The sequence below is a fragment of the Equus przewalskii genome, chromosome 1 (genome assembly GCF_037783145.1).
Source record: "Equus przewalskii isolate Varuska chromosome 1, EquPr2, whole genome shotgun sequence".
NCBI lineage: Eukaryota > Metazoa > Chordata > Mammalia > Perissodactyla > Equidae > Equus > Equus przewalskii.
Window position 1 is genome coordinate 115,238,771 of NC_091831.1, and position 17,997 is coordinate 115,256,767.

Here is a 17,997-nt window from a genome sequence, read left to right on the forward strand (position 1 = left end):
AAAAACAGACAAAACTAATATGCGCCCTTACAAGTTAGGATAATCATTTTTCTTTGCAAGGTTTTAACTAGAAGGGGGCATGAGGTAGGCTTCTGGTTTTGATCTGGGAGCTGATTACTTGGATGTGTTCAATTTGTGAAAAATCATCAAGCCGGACACTTAGTATTTGTGCATAAAACTGAACACTTACAATTTATGCATAGAATAAAATCTCATTGCAAGATAGCTTACGATTTTTCTGTTTATTTTTAATTATATTTCGAGAGGCAGATTTTACATGATAGCTTCAAACCAACCATTGTGCGTTAACCAAAGTTCACACAAGCCATTTGAAAAAAGATCTAAAAATGTGCTTAGTTATTGGTATTATATAACATTGATCAAGCACCAAGAGTGTGCTGAGAGCTGGACAGACAAACATAGGAAAGACAAGTCCCTGCCTTCACGGATCCCCGTTCCTTTAGAGTGTCGCACATACAACTTCACTTTACATTTCAAACCCTTTTATTCATAAGGCATAAATAAGGAAGTTTGTTGCATTTCTCATTGTTACTTCATTAAATAACTAATACCCTTTTCCCCAATTATACCAATAATTACTAATATCTTTGCCTTAAATACAAATTTCTGTAATACAATATACAGTATATGCTGATTTGGTATTCACACAATTGACCACAATATTCTTGCAAGTTGGTTATAATATGAATTATGTTGAATTTCAACATTCACAAATTTTTAGACCACTTAACAGAATCATTTACTGTTGGCAGAGCTTTTTTTGTTAAAAAGAAAAAAGAGAGAGATGCCGTTGCTCTTATATTGATAAACTGTAAACAAAAACAGCACCGCCTTGATTCCAATAAAAGTATCAGAACTTATGGCACAGAGGCCGGCCCCATGGCTGAGTGGTTGAGTTGGCACGCTCCGCTTCGGTGGCCCAGGGTTTCACTGGTTCGGATCCTGGGCACAGACATGGCACTGCTCATCAGGCCATGTTGAGGCAGCGTCCCACATGCCACAACTAGATGGACCCACAACTAAAATATATACAACTATGTACTGGGGGAATTTGGGGAGAAAAAGCAAAAAAAAAAAAAAAGATTGGCAACAGTTGTTAGCTCAGGTGAAAATCTTAAAAAAAAAGAAAAGAACTTATGGCACAGTCAGAACAGTGAATTTTAGCACATCTATTAAACTAGCCTTGCAGATATCAATCACATAGCTGCATGCCCTAAAATACTAACAATTTATGATCAGCTATTAATGGGTGATATAAGTATGATTTGCTTTACTGTATTTGCAGTTTAAAGAAGGGAGTACTGGTGTAAAATATCTGAAAACTGTGAGCTGGGAAATTATTTTGCTTTTCTGCAAGGCTGTGTTCAAAGCAAATTCAGACTAGAAAAGAGGATGAAATGATTCTGCATTTAATCATTGGCTAAGGATATCTGATTTCAAAATAATCCCTTAAATAACAACATCTGAGTATTCATTTTTTAAATGCAAGAGAAATGAAGTGAATTTTGATAGTGTAGTGATTTTAGGCTCAGGCACAGGAAATTATACTCTATGTGAAAATGCCAGAGAGTGTGGTATGAGATGGCACCCAGTACAGAAGATAGGCCAGTCCCTATGTCACCTGCAGGGAGCTCATAGCAGCAGGAGATGAGAGGTAAATTTTAGAGGGATGAGTAGATGTCTCCTTCCAAGTCAGACTCTGGTCTTGCCCCATTCTGCAAACAGAGGGATGGAGGAGCCAGCGTGAGGATGGGGTCCAGGGAAAGAAGGCTTTAATAAGCTTGTAGTCAATGGAAAGAAAGGACCCAACTGTGAACTTCACCTTCTCTAGATCCCAAGACCCCAAGCATCCATCAGCTTCAAGCTGTGGCACAGGTCCATAACTTGACAGCAGACTGGAAACTATCAGGCTGAGGATGACCCCTTTCCAGAGGAAACCACTTGCCTTTGAGCCATCACTGTCTGGTTCCCAGGAGTATTACCAGGTCTGGATGTTTCCATTACGTGGCAATGATGTTGAGTGGAATTTTAAAGCTATACTGGACTTAGAGCAAGACTAAATTTCTCTGACTACCTCCAGAGATATGCAAGGTAGAAGAAAATTCTACAGAGTCCCTTCCTTCCACGTGTGGGATGGGGCTTATAGTCACACTCTCCTTAGGTAGCTAGGCACATGGACCAAACAAGGCCCATTAGGAATAGATTCATCCAAGGGCAGTGGCAATAGTGGTTTGGTACATCCCCCATCATCCTCCCTGGCAAATGGAGGAGCCCGGTTGGGATTTGACAAGATTTTTCTTATCCTGGGTAATAGCATCTCCACTTCTCTGCAAATCATGGAGCAAAAGATTGGGAACTACCTATCTCTGATGCTCTCGTAGCTTAATCTGTGATAAAGGGGAGAATAGTAGGACTAGGTTGTGTTACAGAGCCATACTGGTTGGGAGGAGAGTTGGCATGGCAAGAGTAAGGTAATCTAGTATTCCCTTTGGGGTGAAAGAAACAACCTTATTGAACGTGCCCAAGTGAAAACAGAGCACCAAAAGACTAAAATTCTGACAATGGACAGTAATATATATATATATGTATAATTTTCAATTATAAATCCTCAGTTTTCCATACTAAGGCTTAAGTTTCAGTCACCTAGTCAAAAATCCATACATGAACATGAGAATAGAAACAGATAACATGAAGACCTCCAGAAATAAAGGCTCACTACAGATGGAAGCATCCATCCTTTATTTGTTCACAGCATGAAATGTTCTGACTACCCCTTATGATGAACAATAGAGTTATACACAGCAAGCTAAGCACTATTTGGAAGTTTTTAGGATGGATGCTGGACTCCTATTGCTTTAAAATCTGAGGAGTTTCCTAAACCTCTCTTTCAGGAATTTATTATATCATCCAGAGTGATTATTTTTACTACCAAGATCTATTTATATCCCACCTTGTTCTCAGAAGAATTAATTAAGGTAGCTAGTTTCTGTCAATCATTTTTCTCTAACTTGTAACAAGGCATTAGAATCAAATGCTGAAAATGACTCTGTCCAATTGTGTCAAAGCACCATTCAACAGGTGGAAACTGAGATCAAATTCTAATGAAATTACAACGGCTTCCTGTACACTGGAGAAATCTCACTCTCAGGTTATTTAACAGAGAAGACAAGAGACCAAAATCAGGTATTTAGACAGACATATAGATAGATAAACGGTTAAATAGATAATATTTTTTGCACTGCTGACAAGTATTCAAAACTCTGGAGTAGATGTTGGAGTAGCTGAGAACACCTCAGTGCCTGTATCGTATTATTGACACACTTTCAAAATCTTTTTAAAGCCATTGGAAATGGCTGATATTAGTGATGCACAGAAACCATGGTCTACATTTAGAGTGTCAAAGTTTACCCATTGTCTCTGCTCTTCAAGGCACAAGGACAAGTTCCAAATTCTTCAACTCATCTGAGAGAAGCAGAGCATCTGGTACCACCAGGAGACAGAAGCTCAAGGAGGGAAGCCACACACCAAAGCAAGAATGGGAGATCCTTCGGGGCGGCTGCGATTTTCAAACATTGACCTTACATTATTAGCAAGCAGCTCTCCCGTCTTGGGGTGGGGACAGGAAAGTCTCCTGGCCCGAAGACCTTGGCCTATTCAGCAGAGAGAGCGCACTTTACACCATGTCTGCTTTGGGAGTTCAGCTCCTTCCTACCCTGGGCACAAGGAAGAAGGTGCAGAATGCGCCCATGAAGATCTGCAGTGAAGATCAGAACGATGACAGAAGGGCAAGAACGGAAAGTCGGTAGCCCTTGACAAGAGCCAGAGGAGTAAGCTCCTTTATGGACAGACACCCTGTCCCTTCACCTGCAATGGTCTAGGAACATTAAGGAAGATAGAATCTCTCCTTTCGTCCTTCTCATTTTGCCACCTCCCTTAGCTTCCTCCAAAAGAGGCACGTATTAAATATCTTCTGTATAACATATTCCTTGCATGAAACCTCATCAAAATGGAAGGAATCCAATCAATCTTCCTGGAGTTTTTTGTTTGTTTTTCTCTTGGAGTTCAATTAGTATCTACTGGTAGTCCATTACAATTCTTTTGGTAAGAAAAGATATTGCACTTGTAAAAATGTATCCGAATGTAATTAAGTCAAAGCTAATAGGTAGGTAGATTTCTCCCTAGAATGCAGACTTTCTGAACACCATCTTCAGCATTTGCAGAAAAGCCTCCATGATTTCATCTCTATTTCAGCAAACTGTTGCCACATTGCGGCATAATTTTAAACTACGGAGGGAGACATTACTAGTCATAAGCTGTACACAACGTTGCATCCAGAGGCTCATGATTTCATTGTGCAAATGGGCACAACGATGACAAGGATGACTGTGCACGCGGCAGCAGCAATCACAGCGGCTATCTTGCAGATCTTGGCTCGTCTGAACTCGGCTTCTTTACGTTTTAGTAATGAGTCGTAGCCTGGAGTATAAATATCTTCCATCCAATATTCTAAGTTGTTTGGGTTTAAAGATTCTTGTGTCTAAAAGTGAAGAGAAGATGTCAGAAATATGGTGAACACTTGCAACAAGGTCCAAGACATTCTGACAATCGTCGCTCCTGCAGCACCTAAGAATTGTGTGCAGCTGGCAGTTAGAGGTGACCGAGGCATCCACCACGGCCCACCAGCCCCGCCTGAGACAGGCTGCCAGTGACTCAGGCTCCCATCCATCACAGACTGCACCTGCCCCTCCCTTACTGCAAATGTCATGATGTTTTTGACACAGGGAACCCCATGGCTCCTCTATTCACGAGCAAGCAAAATAGGGTGGAGACAAACAGGACTTTAAACTTTAAGGATATACAACCAAGAATAGGCTGCCCCCGCCAGAGGAAGTCTGAAAAATATTCTCCACTAACAGTCCTGAAGAACAGAGCTGTTTGAAGCAAGACTATTGTATCGCTCTGATTCAGTTCTCAGTTCCTTGGAAAAGCTTCTACTGAAAAATCAAACGCAACTCTCGGATAAGCAGTTCAAACAAAACATAAAATATTTCAATTTCAAACATTTGTCTGAGCAAGTCAGGCCACTGCTCAAAGTCAAGGCCTACAGACCGGTGACAGACCATCCCCATGCCAGGTGCAGCATCCCCAGTGGGAGAGTCCCCACTGACATTTGTCTCCCAGTCTCCCTGAGATTAATCAATTGTCTGCAGGAGAAATACCATATTTAACCTGTATTGCTCATAAGTCCCATTCCCCGTTAATAGTTACAGTCATTTCCATAAAGAAAGGCAGTGTTCTCATTTTACGGCAAGCATTTAATAATGTAAGTGTCACATAAAAGCAACAACACATTGCCATTCCAAGTGAGGTCACCTAAATCTTTGAAACACAAACAAAATATCCATTTTGAAGATTTTCTCAGATTGTTTAAGGCTCATAAACATGGGCACATTAAAAATCACACATACACACACACACACAGGATTACAAAACAAACCCTCCACAAACTTAACAAAACTCAGTTGTACCACGTTATTGGTGGAATATTGATGATTCTAACCCATGCTGGTCATCCTGCACCTGTCCTTGCAGACCTGTTCTCTGCTTTTATCCACCTTGTTCTGTTGCCCCGGGAGACTGGCCCATGTAAACGCAGCAGGGGGCTCCCAGGTGGGTTCAGTCAGTGGGATGGGGTGCTTACTCTCCCGGTTCCTCCCTGCTGGGCTGCAGTTGGGCAGAGGCTCAGTTTCTGTCAAGCACCCGCTCCCATTCCGGGGGGGTCTTAGTGGGTTTCAGAAACAGCTCCTTTCCCTTGGCCTTAAGATCCAAGGGTGCAGCAGCCTCTCCCTGTTCCAGGCTCTAGATGTTGCCTGCACCAATGTAATACTCTCCCATTACCCCTCTGAGTGTGCTGTCTGCTTCTGCTGGGGCGCTCGCTGACTACCCAAGGGCCATGAACTCCTCTGGCTGCTTTATTGCTCTCCTGTTGCTAATAGTCTTCTAGAACAGGGGTCTGCAGAATGCGGCCTATGGGCCAATTCCAGCCCAATACACGTCTTTGTACAGCCTAAGAATGGTTTCTACATTTTTAAATGGTTGAAAGAAAATCAAAGAAGAACAATAGTTCGTAATATGTGAAAATTATATGAAATTCAAATCTCAGTGTCCCAAAATAACATTTTATCGGAACACAGCCACACTCAGTCATTTACAAATTGTCTATGGCTGCTTTTCCTCAACAACAACAGAGCTGAGCAGTTGTGACAGAGGCTGTAAGGCCTGCAAGGCCTAAAGTAGTTACTATCTGGCCCTTTACAGAAAGAGTTTGCCAATTCCTGTTCTAGTATATTCTATACAACATTGCATAATGAAAAGAGCATGGGACTTAGAAACCAGGGAAATTCTCCCAGGTCCCCTTCCTCTCTGAAGCACAATGCTTAAAGGCTATTGTCAAATTTTTCATGTTATCTTGAGGGGCAGAAGGCAGTGCTGGCCATGTAGGATGCCCATCAAGAGAAACAGGACACTCTCAATAATGGAAAATTCTTTGGAAATGCAGGGTACTCTGTTCAACCCTACAAACTTTGCAAGAAACTCCTACTACAGCATCCTCAGCTGAGTCCCAGAAGCCACAGTCTCCTTAAGCTGCCCAGGGCAGTTCTGCTACTGCCCAGCCCTTATGTGTCCTTATGCATGAGCTGTAACTCCCTCTCCCTCAAAACTCTGCCCTCCATGGGCACTTGGGATCAGTCTGCTCCTCTAGGTATGAAAGTCCCTCAGCAATTTAATGGGCACTCTAGAAGGGAGAGATGGATCCAAGATGGGCATATTTTCTTGGGAGACTGGTCTGCAGGGGTGGGTTGGGTTCAGGCAGAAGGCTGAAGTACCAGCCCTCCCCACCCTGGCACCTTGAAGACAGGCTCTGGCCGTGGAGGTTGAAACAACCACCTATTCTTCCCAATCTTCCCAAGTCTGGCCCAGGAGGTAAACAGTGTGTAAATGACACGTCAGCTTTTGTTGTGTTCCCTCCAGCTCAGACAGAAGGAAACTGGCTTCCTTTCATAATTATATACACTTTATGGGCTGGGATTCAGCCTGTGAAATAAACTATTTTTAATTAGTTTTTTCAATAACTGTAAGCTCTAATGATACCAAGTAGCAGAGAGGAAATAGCAAGGTTTCAAGGGACACAGGCAAGTGTACTCAACTGTCAATTAGGCCTGCCCAACACTGGAAATGAAAATAGGGCTTGCACCTCTGCCTATACCCTCAAGTGGCCACCAGTGATGGCAAATCTACATCTTGACAGCAAGGGACCCCAAGAAGATTGCCCAGATGCTGAAGGTACCCTAAGACAGTACCTAAGTTTCTGCAAAATGATGAAAACTAACAAGGTAGTGCCTCTGCCTTTATCGAGCTCTGGATGCCCAGGCCACTTTGCTGCAATTACCCTCACAAGGTTATTGAACTCTCTGCTCCTTCATATTTTGTGCAACTGGATAAACTATCCTTTGTATTTTTAAGTGATGTCACATAAAGCTAACTCAAGGATCTGCTTTTATTTTTTATAATTTTGTCTTTATGCTTATAAACATTGGCACATTAAAACTGCATGTATCTATAGGGACAAAATCTCCCAGCTCCCTCCTCTCAAACTTCAAAAAGATGTTTCTCAATCTATGACTCATTCAATTTATCTGACCCTTTCAAGTTCATCTGATGATACTGGTTAAATATTGATTATCCCACTAGTTGAGCAGTTCACACTTTCAGGTCCTTCCTGGCTCATCTGCTGCTCATGGTATCCTAATACCCATAGATCATCCTGTGACACCCATGGCACAGCTGCACAGGGACCCACTTGCAGAAGAATCAAATCTTCGTCTAGCCTGCTTGACAGCAGGACAATGACAGAAGAGGAAGTGGCCTGAAGGGACAGGCGGCATGCAGCACACACAGGGACATAACATGCAGGGGATAAAAGGGGCAAGGAATATCTCAGGGACAGTCCTGCTGCCACCACAAACCTCGCTCTCAGGATCTGGCTAGAGCTGCCCCTTCCAATAATTGCTGTCATTTAGAGTCCAATATAAACAAACGTCACTGCCATCACGTTTGTGACATGAAGCTCCATTACACTCATCGACAGAAAAATGAAATGGTGGAGAGGTAACAGAAGAGAAAGAACACAAGACTTGTTGCCAGGTAGTCCAGGATGAATTTAGACCTGTTTGGCCTGGGGCTAGTTACCGAGCTTCTCAGGACCACAGTTTCCTCATTTTTAAACTGGAGACGGCCATAGCAACTCCTGCCTCACAGGCCACCGCGTCTTGCCCTGAGAGCCTGCTGTGAAAAGCACCGTGAGAACTGATTGATTTCAGTGTCACTTCACCAGCCCTGACTGCCTTTTCAGTGCCTACTTAATGCCAAGTACTTTAAATACATTATTTTCATTTCTCACAATGACTCCACAACTTAGATATTATTATGCGCATTTAACAGGTGAGGGAGCCGAAGCTCAAGCAGGTGAAGTAATGTTCCAGGTCACACAGCAAACGAGCCAGCCCTGGATTAGAACCCAGCACTGCTGGAAGCCAAAGTTCTCTTTTCTCCAACATGCTGCACCTCCCCATAGCCCTCTCTGCTTTAGAGGGAGGCCATTTCTGGGGGGCATTGCCATACCAACCCCCACTGGCATCTCTCCAACTGCCCTTTAAGTGGCATGGTCATTCTGGGACCTGTTCATGACTGGGACTGTTGGGACTACGACCTCACTGCCTACAAACCTAAGCCTACAGGTGGAGACAGGGTCTTTCCTGTGCTGCTGCAGTGATGTGGAGACAGATAGACATGGTGTGAATGGAACCGGGTGAAGGTGCCCATCAAAATAAAAGTGTGACCAGAACCCAGTCCTGCCTGTGGGTGAACAGAAACATGCCCTCCAGCCACAACGGCACTCACAGAGCTTCTGGGGATGGCTCTTACCTGGGACTGCTCCGTATGGAAACATAATCCATAGCTTGGCTCCCACAAATATGCTCATCCCACGTGCTACACATGGAAGGAGAAATCAGCTTGTATTTCATTAAACAGTTTGGCTCAGGTCTTGTGAGCAAATATGAGAATCTGCGCTTGGTACAGAGTCTTAAATGCATTGTTAACAAATAGGATGGCCAAAGGAAATCAGTCAATCAAGCATTCCCACTGCCAAATGTTTACAAATTAGCAAAGTAGCAATCCCCTTGTTAAAAATCTCTGCTCTACAATTTACTAAAATTCAGAATTCCATGGTGGGGACCCAGGGAGCTGGGGGTGAGGGAGTGGGCTGGTCTGAGCCATCTGCGATCCACTCCTGCTTCTGCCAGGGCGAGGCTGGGTTCCCCCTGCCCCAGTCAGCAAGAGGCTCACCTGCAGGTCCAGGGCTGTCAGCTTGCCCTTGTCACCCACGTTCCGTGCATACTCCTCGATGGTCCAAGAAGGTTGGCCCCGCTTCACCTCGGCCAGCTCGGTCAGCCGCATGTCTGTGTACAGGGGGTTGTTCTTCATGTGGGCCTTGAGGGAGGTGGGATAAGGGTGAGGGCTGAACACCTGCTCCACCAGGAAGCCGTCTTTGGGCTGCTTGGGCAGCCGGTGCTGCGAGGGGATGTCGTACTGCCTGTCTGCCTGCAGAGGGGCACAGAGAAGTCCAGAAAAGCAGCACAGATGCCATCGGATTTCACAGTGCAACTGGGCAGCCACGAGCTTTACATCACTAAGCTCTGTAGACAGCCAGGTACCAAATGCAGTTGTTTACAAACAAATAGAAAGTAAATCAGTACCGGGGGAAATTCTCCAAGAAAAGCCTATGATGATAATAGCACGAATATGAGCTACCATTTCTGTGCCAGGAAGAGATTATTTTCTCTAATCCTCACATCATCACTAATATTATGAACCCTCATTGTGCTGTAAGGAAATAGAGCCCAGAAAGACTCAATAACCTACCCCAGGGTGCACAGCTGCCCCTCTATGTGACTACTTAAGACTGCGTGCAGACCCCTCGGCCAGCACTGTTCCACTGACCTGTAACCACCTGTTCGCCCGCCTGTCTCCTCTCCTGGACCGTGAGCTCCTTGAGGGCAGGGGACTGTGATGTACATTTTTAAGCCCCCACTCCAGCAAAATCTACCACCAAGTAGAAGGACAGATACCATGACATGAAGTTGTGCATATGAAATAGCACAAAGAGCTGTGCATGTGAGCAACAGAAAGAAGAAAAAGAAAAACAGGAATGTGAGCAGAGGTGAGTGTTGATGAGTAAGGGAAGGAGAAGGAGGTGGGGTGTCACAAGAGGGAGAGTTTACGTAGGAGCGTGTGATAAGCAAGAGAGATGTGAGTGTGTGTGTATCCTACACATGGACCAGACCAGAAGCACACGTCCATCTCTCAGCAAACCTCTTACACAAACACAGCATGATATTTAGGGCTTCCAAACCATCCAGACTGCTGACACAGATACAGGGGAAGCAGGATAAACTTCGCCAAACCCAAACAAGGAAATGAGGTTGCCTCTTACTTTTTAACTCATCAAAGCCAAGTATCTTCTAAGAGGCTTCACTGATTTTATTTATTCTGCTCGTCATGGCTACTCAACACTCATAGAACTCCCACTGCATGCAGGGCCCACACTGAGCAGGTGGAGTGGGCAGATGGCAATGACAATAATGACAACGGCAGCTACTGCAGTCATAATTATCAATACTTGAGGGCTGACTGTGTGTCCACCGCTATGCTCATTGCCACATGGATCATCTCATTTCATCTTTTCAAGAACATTCCACGGTTGTAACTACTATTCTCCCCACTATGGATCTGGAACTCGGATTAGAGAGGTTAAGAGATTGACCCAATGTTGCAAAGGCAGTAAGTGGTAGAGCCAGGATTTGAACCTGTTCTCACCTGTAAGACGGAAAATTTCACTGCAGCTCATGCCTGCCTCCCTGCTGCTTCCACTGCATTCTAACTTGGCAGTCAGTATATACAAATATGCATTTTTAAAATAAAAGTTTGTATCTACTATGTCTGAACAAAGAGGATGAATGGCTGTAAATCAGAAATCAGCAATAATCCTTGGGAAAGCTTTCAGAAGTTTACGAATTGAGGGGGGAACACAGGATCTAGATCAGCACAGAGTAGGTGGACAAGACATTCTTGATGGAGGAATCGTGTGAAGAAAGGTTTGACAGTGGAATGGGGGCTGGCGATAATGGATGCTCAATTAGTATTAACTGAATGCGTGACCGAAGGAATCAGCATGGCATTTTTGAGGAAAACCAGGTAGACTCGTCAAGGTAGAGAGGGACCAGTCTGGGTGAATTAGAGCCTTCTTATTGGGGAGAAGTACGTGAAATTCCAAGACTTAAAGGCTTGGCTAAGAAGGTTGAAATTTTTCACTGAGCAAAGAGGAGCTAAAGAAGAGTTGGGAATAGGAGCCACCGCACATTCACCAAGTACAGTTTAGGAAGGTGAACATAGCAGCAGTCTATGAGAAAAGATAGACGGTGAGGAAGATAAGTAAAGGAGACCAGTTATGAATGTGCACAAAAAGCCCAGGTGGGATGTGGTAAGCGCCTGGACTGAGGGGAGGGAGGATGGATTTAAATGGAAATGGAGGCAGAGATGCAAGAAACATCACTCAAGATAAATTCACAGGGTCTAGTGGCTAACCTGGATATGAGAGAGCCAACGAGGGAAGTCAAAGATCAGCGAGACCTCTTTAGTTTGGGGAATTGCTAGAAAGGTGACCCCAGAACGGAGACAGTGAGAGGGAACACTGGCTTTGAAGGGACAGAAAAGTCTAGTAGGTACCTGCAGATTTTGACACATGGGTAGACATCCAAGGGAATTGGCCTTGAACAATTAGAGATATGGGACTGAAGCTCAGAAGGTGGGCCAGGGCTGGTCACCACCATGGGAAGTGCCAGCCCAGAGGGGATGAGAGCCACAAACCAGGAGGGAGAAATGAGGTCACAGAGGGTGACAAAATGAAGAAGACAGCTCATCCCAAATATTAGCAACTTTGTACTATGCATTTCAAGCAGATCTTTCTCAAGCTTTCGGCTACTTCTGTGATTGCATGAGGCTTTGACATTTTACAGATTGGAAGCACGGCCAGTTCAGTTTAACTTGATATTTCTATAGAGGTGTCTAACCATTCAAGTCCTCTAAATGCCCACTTCTCAATGCTATCTAGGACCCAGGCCTCCAGAAAGCTGGCAGACCCTGGCAGAGAATGACAGTGGACCCAGAGGAGAGGGCCAACAGCTGGGCATCTTGTCAGAGCAGTGGGATGCTTTACATTCCAGTTTCTCCCCACCACCATATGCTGTCAGTGGCTACAGAAGATCAGAGCAGTGGCCAGCACAGATACAGGAGGTTTCTTTGGGATCAGAAAAAAATCACTTCTTTTATTTACTCTTTACCCCCACTTTGACCCTGAAAACTTCCTTAGAGCCCAGTTTTCCAAGTTTTGATTTCTTGGCACGATCTGAGGAACCCAGCCTCCTGCTCTGGCTTTGAGTGTCTGCAGCCTACAGCATCTTCGCTCTTTCTCTCTGATGGCTGGATCCTCTAAGATCTCAGGAGGCCCCACGGTCTGTCCACTGACCTTTAGAATCAGGGAAGGGAACTGAAACAAGCAACAAACTGAAATTACACCACTTTAACCAGAAAGAGTTCATGTAACCCATGAAGAAGAGCTGCCACAAGTTCCACTGAAACAAATCATCCTTGCTGCAGAGGATGAGAAAAAGAACTAATGTGAGTGTACGTTTGTGCACTCACTCCAGACCTGACTGGGAGATGTCGGCTATCATGATGCAGAAACACTCAAGCTCACGCAAAAAGAACAGAACATACAATTGCATAGGGAAAGAAATCTAAAAAGCAAAGGAAGACACTATATTAAGAGTTGCTATAAGAAGACACTATATTAAGAGTTGCTATGCTTGGGTGGTGGACCAATGAATAATTTCCTGATCTATCTTCTTTTCTTACTAATCATCTATTGATCTTACAATGAAAAAAGTCCAACTTTTAAAATAGAACACGACTTGTGCAACGAAGTACATGAAAGGGACATATGAGTTAGCCCGCTTTTAAGTCATTTCCCTCATTTTCTTTGCCTGCATCCTGTTGTTTCAGAAAGGACAGGAAGATATCCATGGTGGTGCTCACCTGCTCTGATACATTCCCCATTCCATGAAAATCAGGTCTCCCACCACCTGTCCAATATCTGAACTGTACTCTCTCCTGTTGGCAACATGGCGGTGTGTGCTGCTCCAGCTGACTGACAACTTGGTGTAACAAACAACCTGCTTATGCTGCCCTCTCCATTTGGAGAGGAAAGGCCTGCCAGATCTGGAAGGATAACTAGCACATGGAAGGAAGGCCTCTATCTTGTTTAATGTAACATTCAAGGCTTGGAAATACACCAGGGCCATGATAAAGCTTGTGCCCAATTATGTGAGCTTAAACGTCAGTTACCTCTTTCGAGTTTCGATGCCAGTCCTTATTCTCTCCATGGCCTCTGTCTTTTATCTCTTCCTCATTGAGGCCCATGCGGTTGGTGTAAGTGATGGTGCGCCAGTCCCTGGGCGAGTTGGAGATGCTGGCGATTTTGGACTCTGTGGCACTGTTCTCCTCTGTCAGGGACCTAGAGGATGGCCTGGTGAAGAGGCTTTTTTTTAAGGCCTTTACATGAAGGCTTTCGCTGTTGCTTCCACTGGCATCAGAACAGCACCAGTCGGCAGTATTCTCCAGTTTGGGTCCATGGGAGCCATTCTGCGTATGGAACATACGGGAAGAGGCACTCTCATCGGACGGAGCCTCGCTCGTCAAGGAATTCAGATCTATCTGCACACTCACCTTCTCGGGCTGCTGTATTTTCTGATCCAATTTATTTAATTTTCCCAGGACCTGGGAGATTTCCTCACGAACACCTGACAGTGATTCCAGCTTCCGTTCAATTTCACCAATCCTGAGCACCAGTTTGCACACACTGGTCTTCAACTCCTCTTCAGAGTGGTGGCTGTTTTCAGGCCGGTTGCCCTTTTCTCCTTTGCTGCTGGTGAGCCCGTTGGCAATTTTGGTTAGGTTATGCTCCGGTGAACTGTCACAGTCTGACTTGTGCAGCTGAGACAAAGACCCTGTGCTGTTGTAGCAAGATGACTGCATCACTCCCGTCGAGCCACTGATACTCATGTCATCAAGAAAACGGAAAATGTCACTGATGTCATCGCTGACAATTTCTGAGTCATCATCTGATTGCTTCATGGCATGCCTATCACTGTACTTGCCCTGCCCCAAGGTGCACAAGTCTTTGCATTTCTTGGGCTCCAGCACATGCTGCTCAGTCTGGGTGCCCACACTACTGGTATCTGAGCTGAGCTGCCCGCTGGTGCAGCTAATGCTCTTGTCTTTAAACTTTTTGACTGGTTCATGCTTCTCCAGGTCAACGGGGGATGAAAGCTCTTTAGATTTGAGCCCGTTTGGTTTTGCTGTATAGCCAACAGGGAGAATCAGCTGTTGATCCTTTGGCGTGAGGTAAGCCGGGCGCCTGTCTGGGGCTGGGAAATTGGGGGTCTGGCTGCTGGAATTTGGATAGTGTAGTTTCTCCTCAGAGGGATTTCTATTGAAAAAGGACCGTTCAAAGTCAGGGACTTCTTCGGTGTTTAGGCTCCAGCTTTTGGCTGGCCAGGGGGTCTGCTTGCCCGGCCTCCCTGGATAGCGCCTGGCTTCCTGGGTCCCCATCACTGGAGTGGGTCCAAAATATGTAGAGGCTTGAAGGTCATCTAAGCTTTCATGTTTTGCCCGCCTTTTGTCAGGAACAGGGGAATACGCAGGATTCAGGTAGTGGCTGTTGTAGGGCATTTCAAAGCTGTGATTAAAGAAAGCTGTCTTGTGGGGTTCCTTTCGACTCTGTGGTTCCCCATGTTCACCATCTGCCTTGTTAGCGGGGCCAACCAAACTGGGGGCCACAGTCATCAGATTGTGAAAATCCTCTTTGAAGATGTTCCTCTTCTGGACACAGGACTGGACCACAAATGGCTCCTCATTAGAAATGAAAGTCTCCTTGATGCCCTGGCTGATGGGCAGGGAGTCCTGATCGGAGATGGACTCATTCTCAATGTTCGTGGGGAAGTAGGTTCGCTGCATCTCACAGGGCTGAGGGCTGGCCACCGAGTACGGGGCCAGGGCCTGCAGCCTGTCCAGGGACGCAGCCCGATTTTTCAGCTCTTTGCTGACACCTAACAAGAAGTTGGGTTCGGAGGCAGGTACAAACTGTGGGCAGTCCTTGCAGTCCATCTTCTGGCACTTGGACGACTGTCTGGTGGGGTAGCCCCGGCTGAAGGGCCTCTCGCTCAGCTCACAGTTCAGGGCCTCACACTGGGCCGCGGTGCAGATCTCTGTGTCGGACCTGCACGATTCAAAGGACACCTCCTTCCTGCGCACCTTCTGCTGGCCCATGGGCAGCTTCTCCTTGGCGGCGCCCCCATTCATTTGAATCAGGTTGAATATTGTCACAATATCTGCTGCCACCATGATTTTCTTTGATTGCTGGTTATTCATGGTGCATTTCATCTTGTCCTTGAATAATGTGGCTGGAAAACTGGGATCAAGACAAGCCGTATAGAAGAGCACGCTTCTCAGTTTGGCAAGCTGGGACAAATCAAAGCGGGCACACAGTGATTTGCACAGGTCCTGGTAGGAAACGGTATTTTGCTTGCTGTCCAGTTCCTCTAAGATCTTCACCAAGAAAAGGGAAGTTTCCTGACTGGCCTCCATGATTTAGAATTTCAAAGGCTCGCTGACTACACTGAAACTTTGAGTCAGTTCTACAGGGACAATATTGGGAAAAAAAGGGAAGAAAGAGGATTATAAACACCAGAGGAGTTTTAAGTCAAACTTGTTATGAACCACATAGAGAAACACAAGAAAAGACTTTCTAATGATAAAAAATGCATTAAGAGCTTTAAAAAAGATTTATAACATATGACTTTGTAATTCCCTTCCCAGGAATCTACCTTAAAGAAATGATCAGTGATGATGATTTATACATAAAGATGTTCACTATGATGGTACCGATAATAGTGAAAAAAAATAAAACATCTTAAATATCCTAATAATAGGGGAATGCATAAATAAAACACGTTATGATATATAATGACTTTCTACAAACATTAAAATCACATTAATGTACATCCTTATAATGGAATACTACTCATCAATAAAAAAGGAAGAAACTACTAGTACATACAACAACATGCAAGAGTCTCAGAGGTGTTGTGCTTGAGTGAAAGAAACCAGAGTCAAAAGGCTACATACTATACAATTCCATTTTAATGACATTCAGGAAACATCCATGGTTGCCAGGGGCTGGATGTGAGGTGAGGGGTTGGCTACAAAGGGGCACAGAGAAATTTTCTGGGATGATGGAACTGTATCACATCTTGATTGGGGTGCTAGTTGCATGACTGTATGCATTTGTCAAAACTCATGGAATTGTGTGCTAAAATCTGTGCATTTTACTATATGTAAGTTTCATCTTTAAAATTACATAGTGAAGACTTTTCTGACAAAAGAAAACTATGATACAATATTGAGTGAAAAATATGAAAATAGATCTGTATATGGAGTAAGATCTTAATTACATAAAATTATATGTTCTTGGAAATGAAAATGAAAGAAAAAAGTACACACTAAAACGTTAATGGTGGTTATGTTTGGATTGTAAATATGGATTTTTTTTCCTGAATTAGTAATCTTTGTCCCTTAATATTTTATCAGGCAAATTTTCAAGCATATTGCAAAGTTGAAAGAATTTTATAGTGAACACTCATATACGCACCATCTGGATTCTACCATCAACATTTTTCTATATTTGCTTTATCACATATGTATCCACCTATCCTTCATCAAGCATCTCATTTTTTAAATGCACTTCAAAGTAAATTGCAAACATCTGTACACTTCCCCTTAAATATTTCATCACGCATATCATTCACCCAAGCTCTATAATTGTTTACAGTTTTTCTTTTAACATAAGATTTACATATAATGAAGTGCGCAAATCTTAAGTGTGCGTTTGCTGAAGTTTTAACAAATGTGTATGTCTGTGTAGTAACCAAACTCCTTTAAAGATCTAGAATATTCCCATTTTCCAGAAAGTTCTGTCATGCCCTTTCCCATTAAATCACTGTTCTTATTTTTTATAAAAAGGTAATTTTTATTTTTTTCTTTATAATTTCCCATCTTTTTCTAAAATGCCGACAATGAGCACGTGCTATTTTGTAATCACCAAACAATAATAAATCTTACTTTGAAATGGAAAGAAAAAGCTACATTAAAGAATCTTGAATGGAAAATCTAAAAACACCAAACGAAAAGTTCAACAAAATTTCATAAGAGAAAGTAAAACTCAGCGATCAGCATGGACCCAGGTTCTGAGATTTACAAGGAAACATCAAACTACACAAAGCGTTAGCTTCCCCAGTCACACCCTGCTCAGAAAAGGCATTTTTATGGTTGACTTATTGATTTTAAAGTTGACTCAGTCCACACAGTTCCAGCCCATTTTCTAGGGGAACAATGTCTTTTCTTTGGGTTAAATTTCAGCTGCTCTCAGCAATGGGCTCTCTCTCCATCCTGAGGGCAGTGCTCCTTCTATACACTTTAGCGTGCTCTCTCCCTGTCTGCAGAGACATGCAGAGACCGATGGTTTGGATTTCTTGTATGGAAAAACGCAATGAGGCCCTGAGAGGTTTTGTTCCTGCTTAGAACAAGTCACTGGGAAAAGCACCTCTCCCCACACAGCACTCCCTGCCCTGCCCCAGCCATCAAATTCATCTGATAAAAGCATCTTGTGTCAAGATGTTCTGATTTGTTAAAGGTACAGACAACCTTTCATGCTTGAGCTCCAAGTAAATAAATGGGCGT

General features: G+C 44.0%; 1 protein-coding gene across 10 annotated transcripts in view; it reads right to left on the minus strand.

Annotated features, from left to right (window-relative positions):
* Nucleotides 1-227: 227 nt before the first annotated feature.
* Nucleotides 228-17,997, minus strand: part of MINAR1 (membrane integral NOTCH2 associated receptor 1) — an 87,929-nt gene continuing 70,159 nt past the window's right edge. For 3 of the 10 annotated variants that reach the window (XR_011526166.1, XR_011526167.1, XR_011526156.1), the window contains exons 2-5: nucleotides 13,546-15,896; nucleotides 9,430-9,684; nucleotides 9,007-9,072; nucleotides 228-4,558 (exon numbers count right to left, since the gene is read on the minus strand). Coding sequence is in view for 4 of the 10 variants with exons in the window: in XM_070572956.1 (XP_070429057.1) it covers nucleotides 4,361-4,558; nucleotides 9,430-9,684; nucleotides 13,546-15,846 (2,754 nt within the window). In the remaining 6 variants the exon portion in view is untranslated. Of the gene's footprint in view, nucleotides 4,559-5,425; nucleotides 8,365-9,006; nucleotides 9,073-9,429; nucleotides 9,685-13,545; nucleotides 15,897-17,997 lie in introns of those variants that run through there. The other 7 variants (XM_070572956.1, XM_070572950.1, XM_070572965.1 and 4 more) reach the window with 5 other exon arrangements.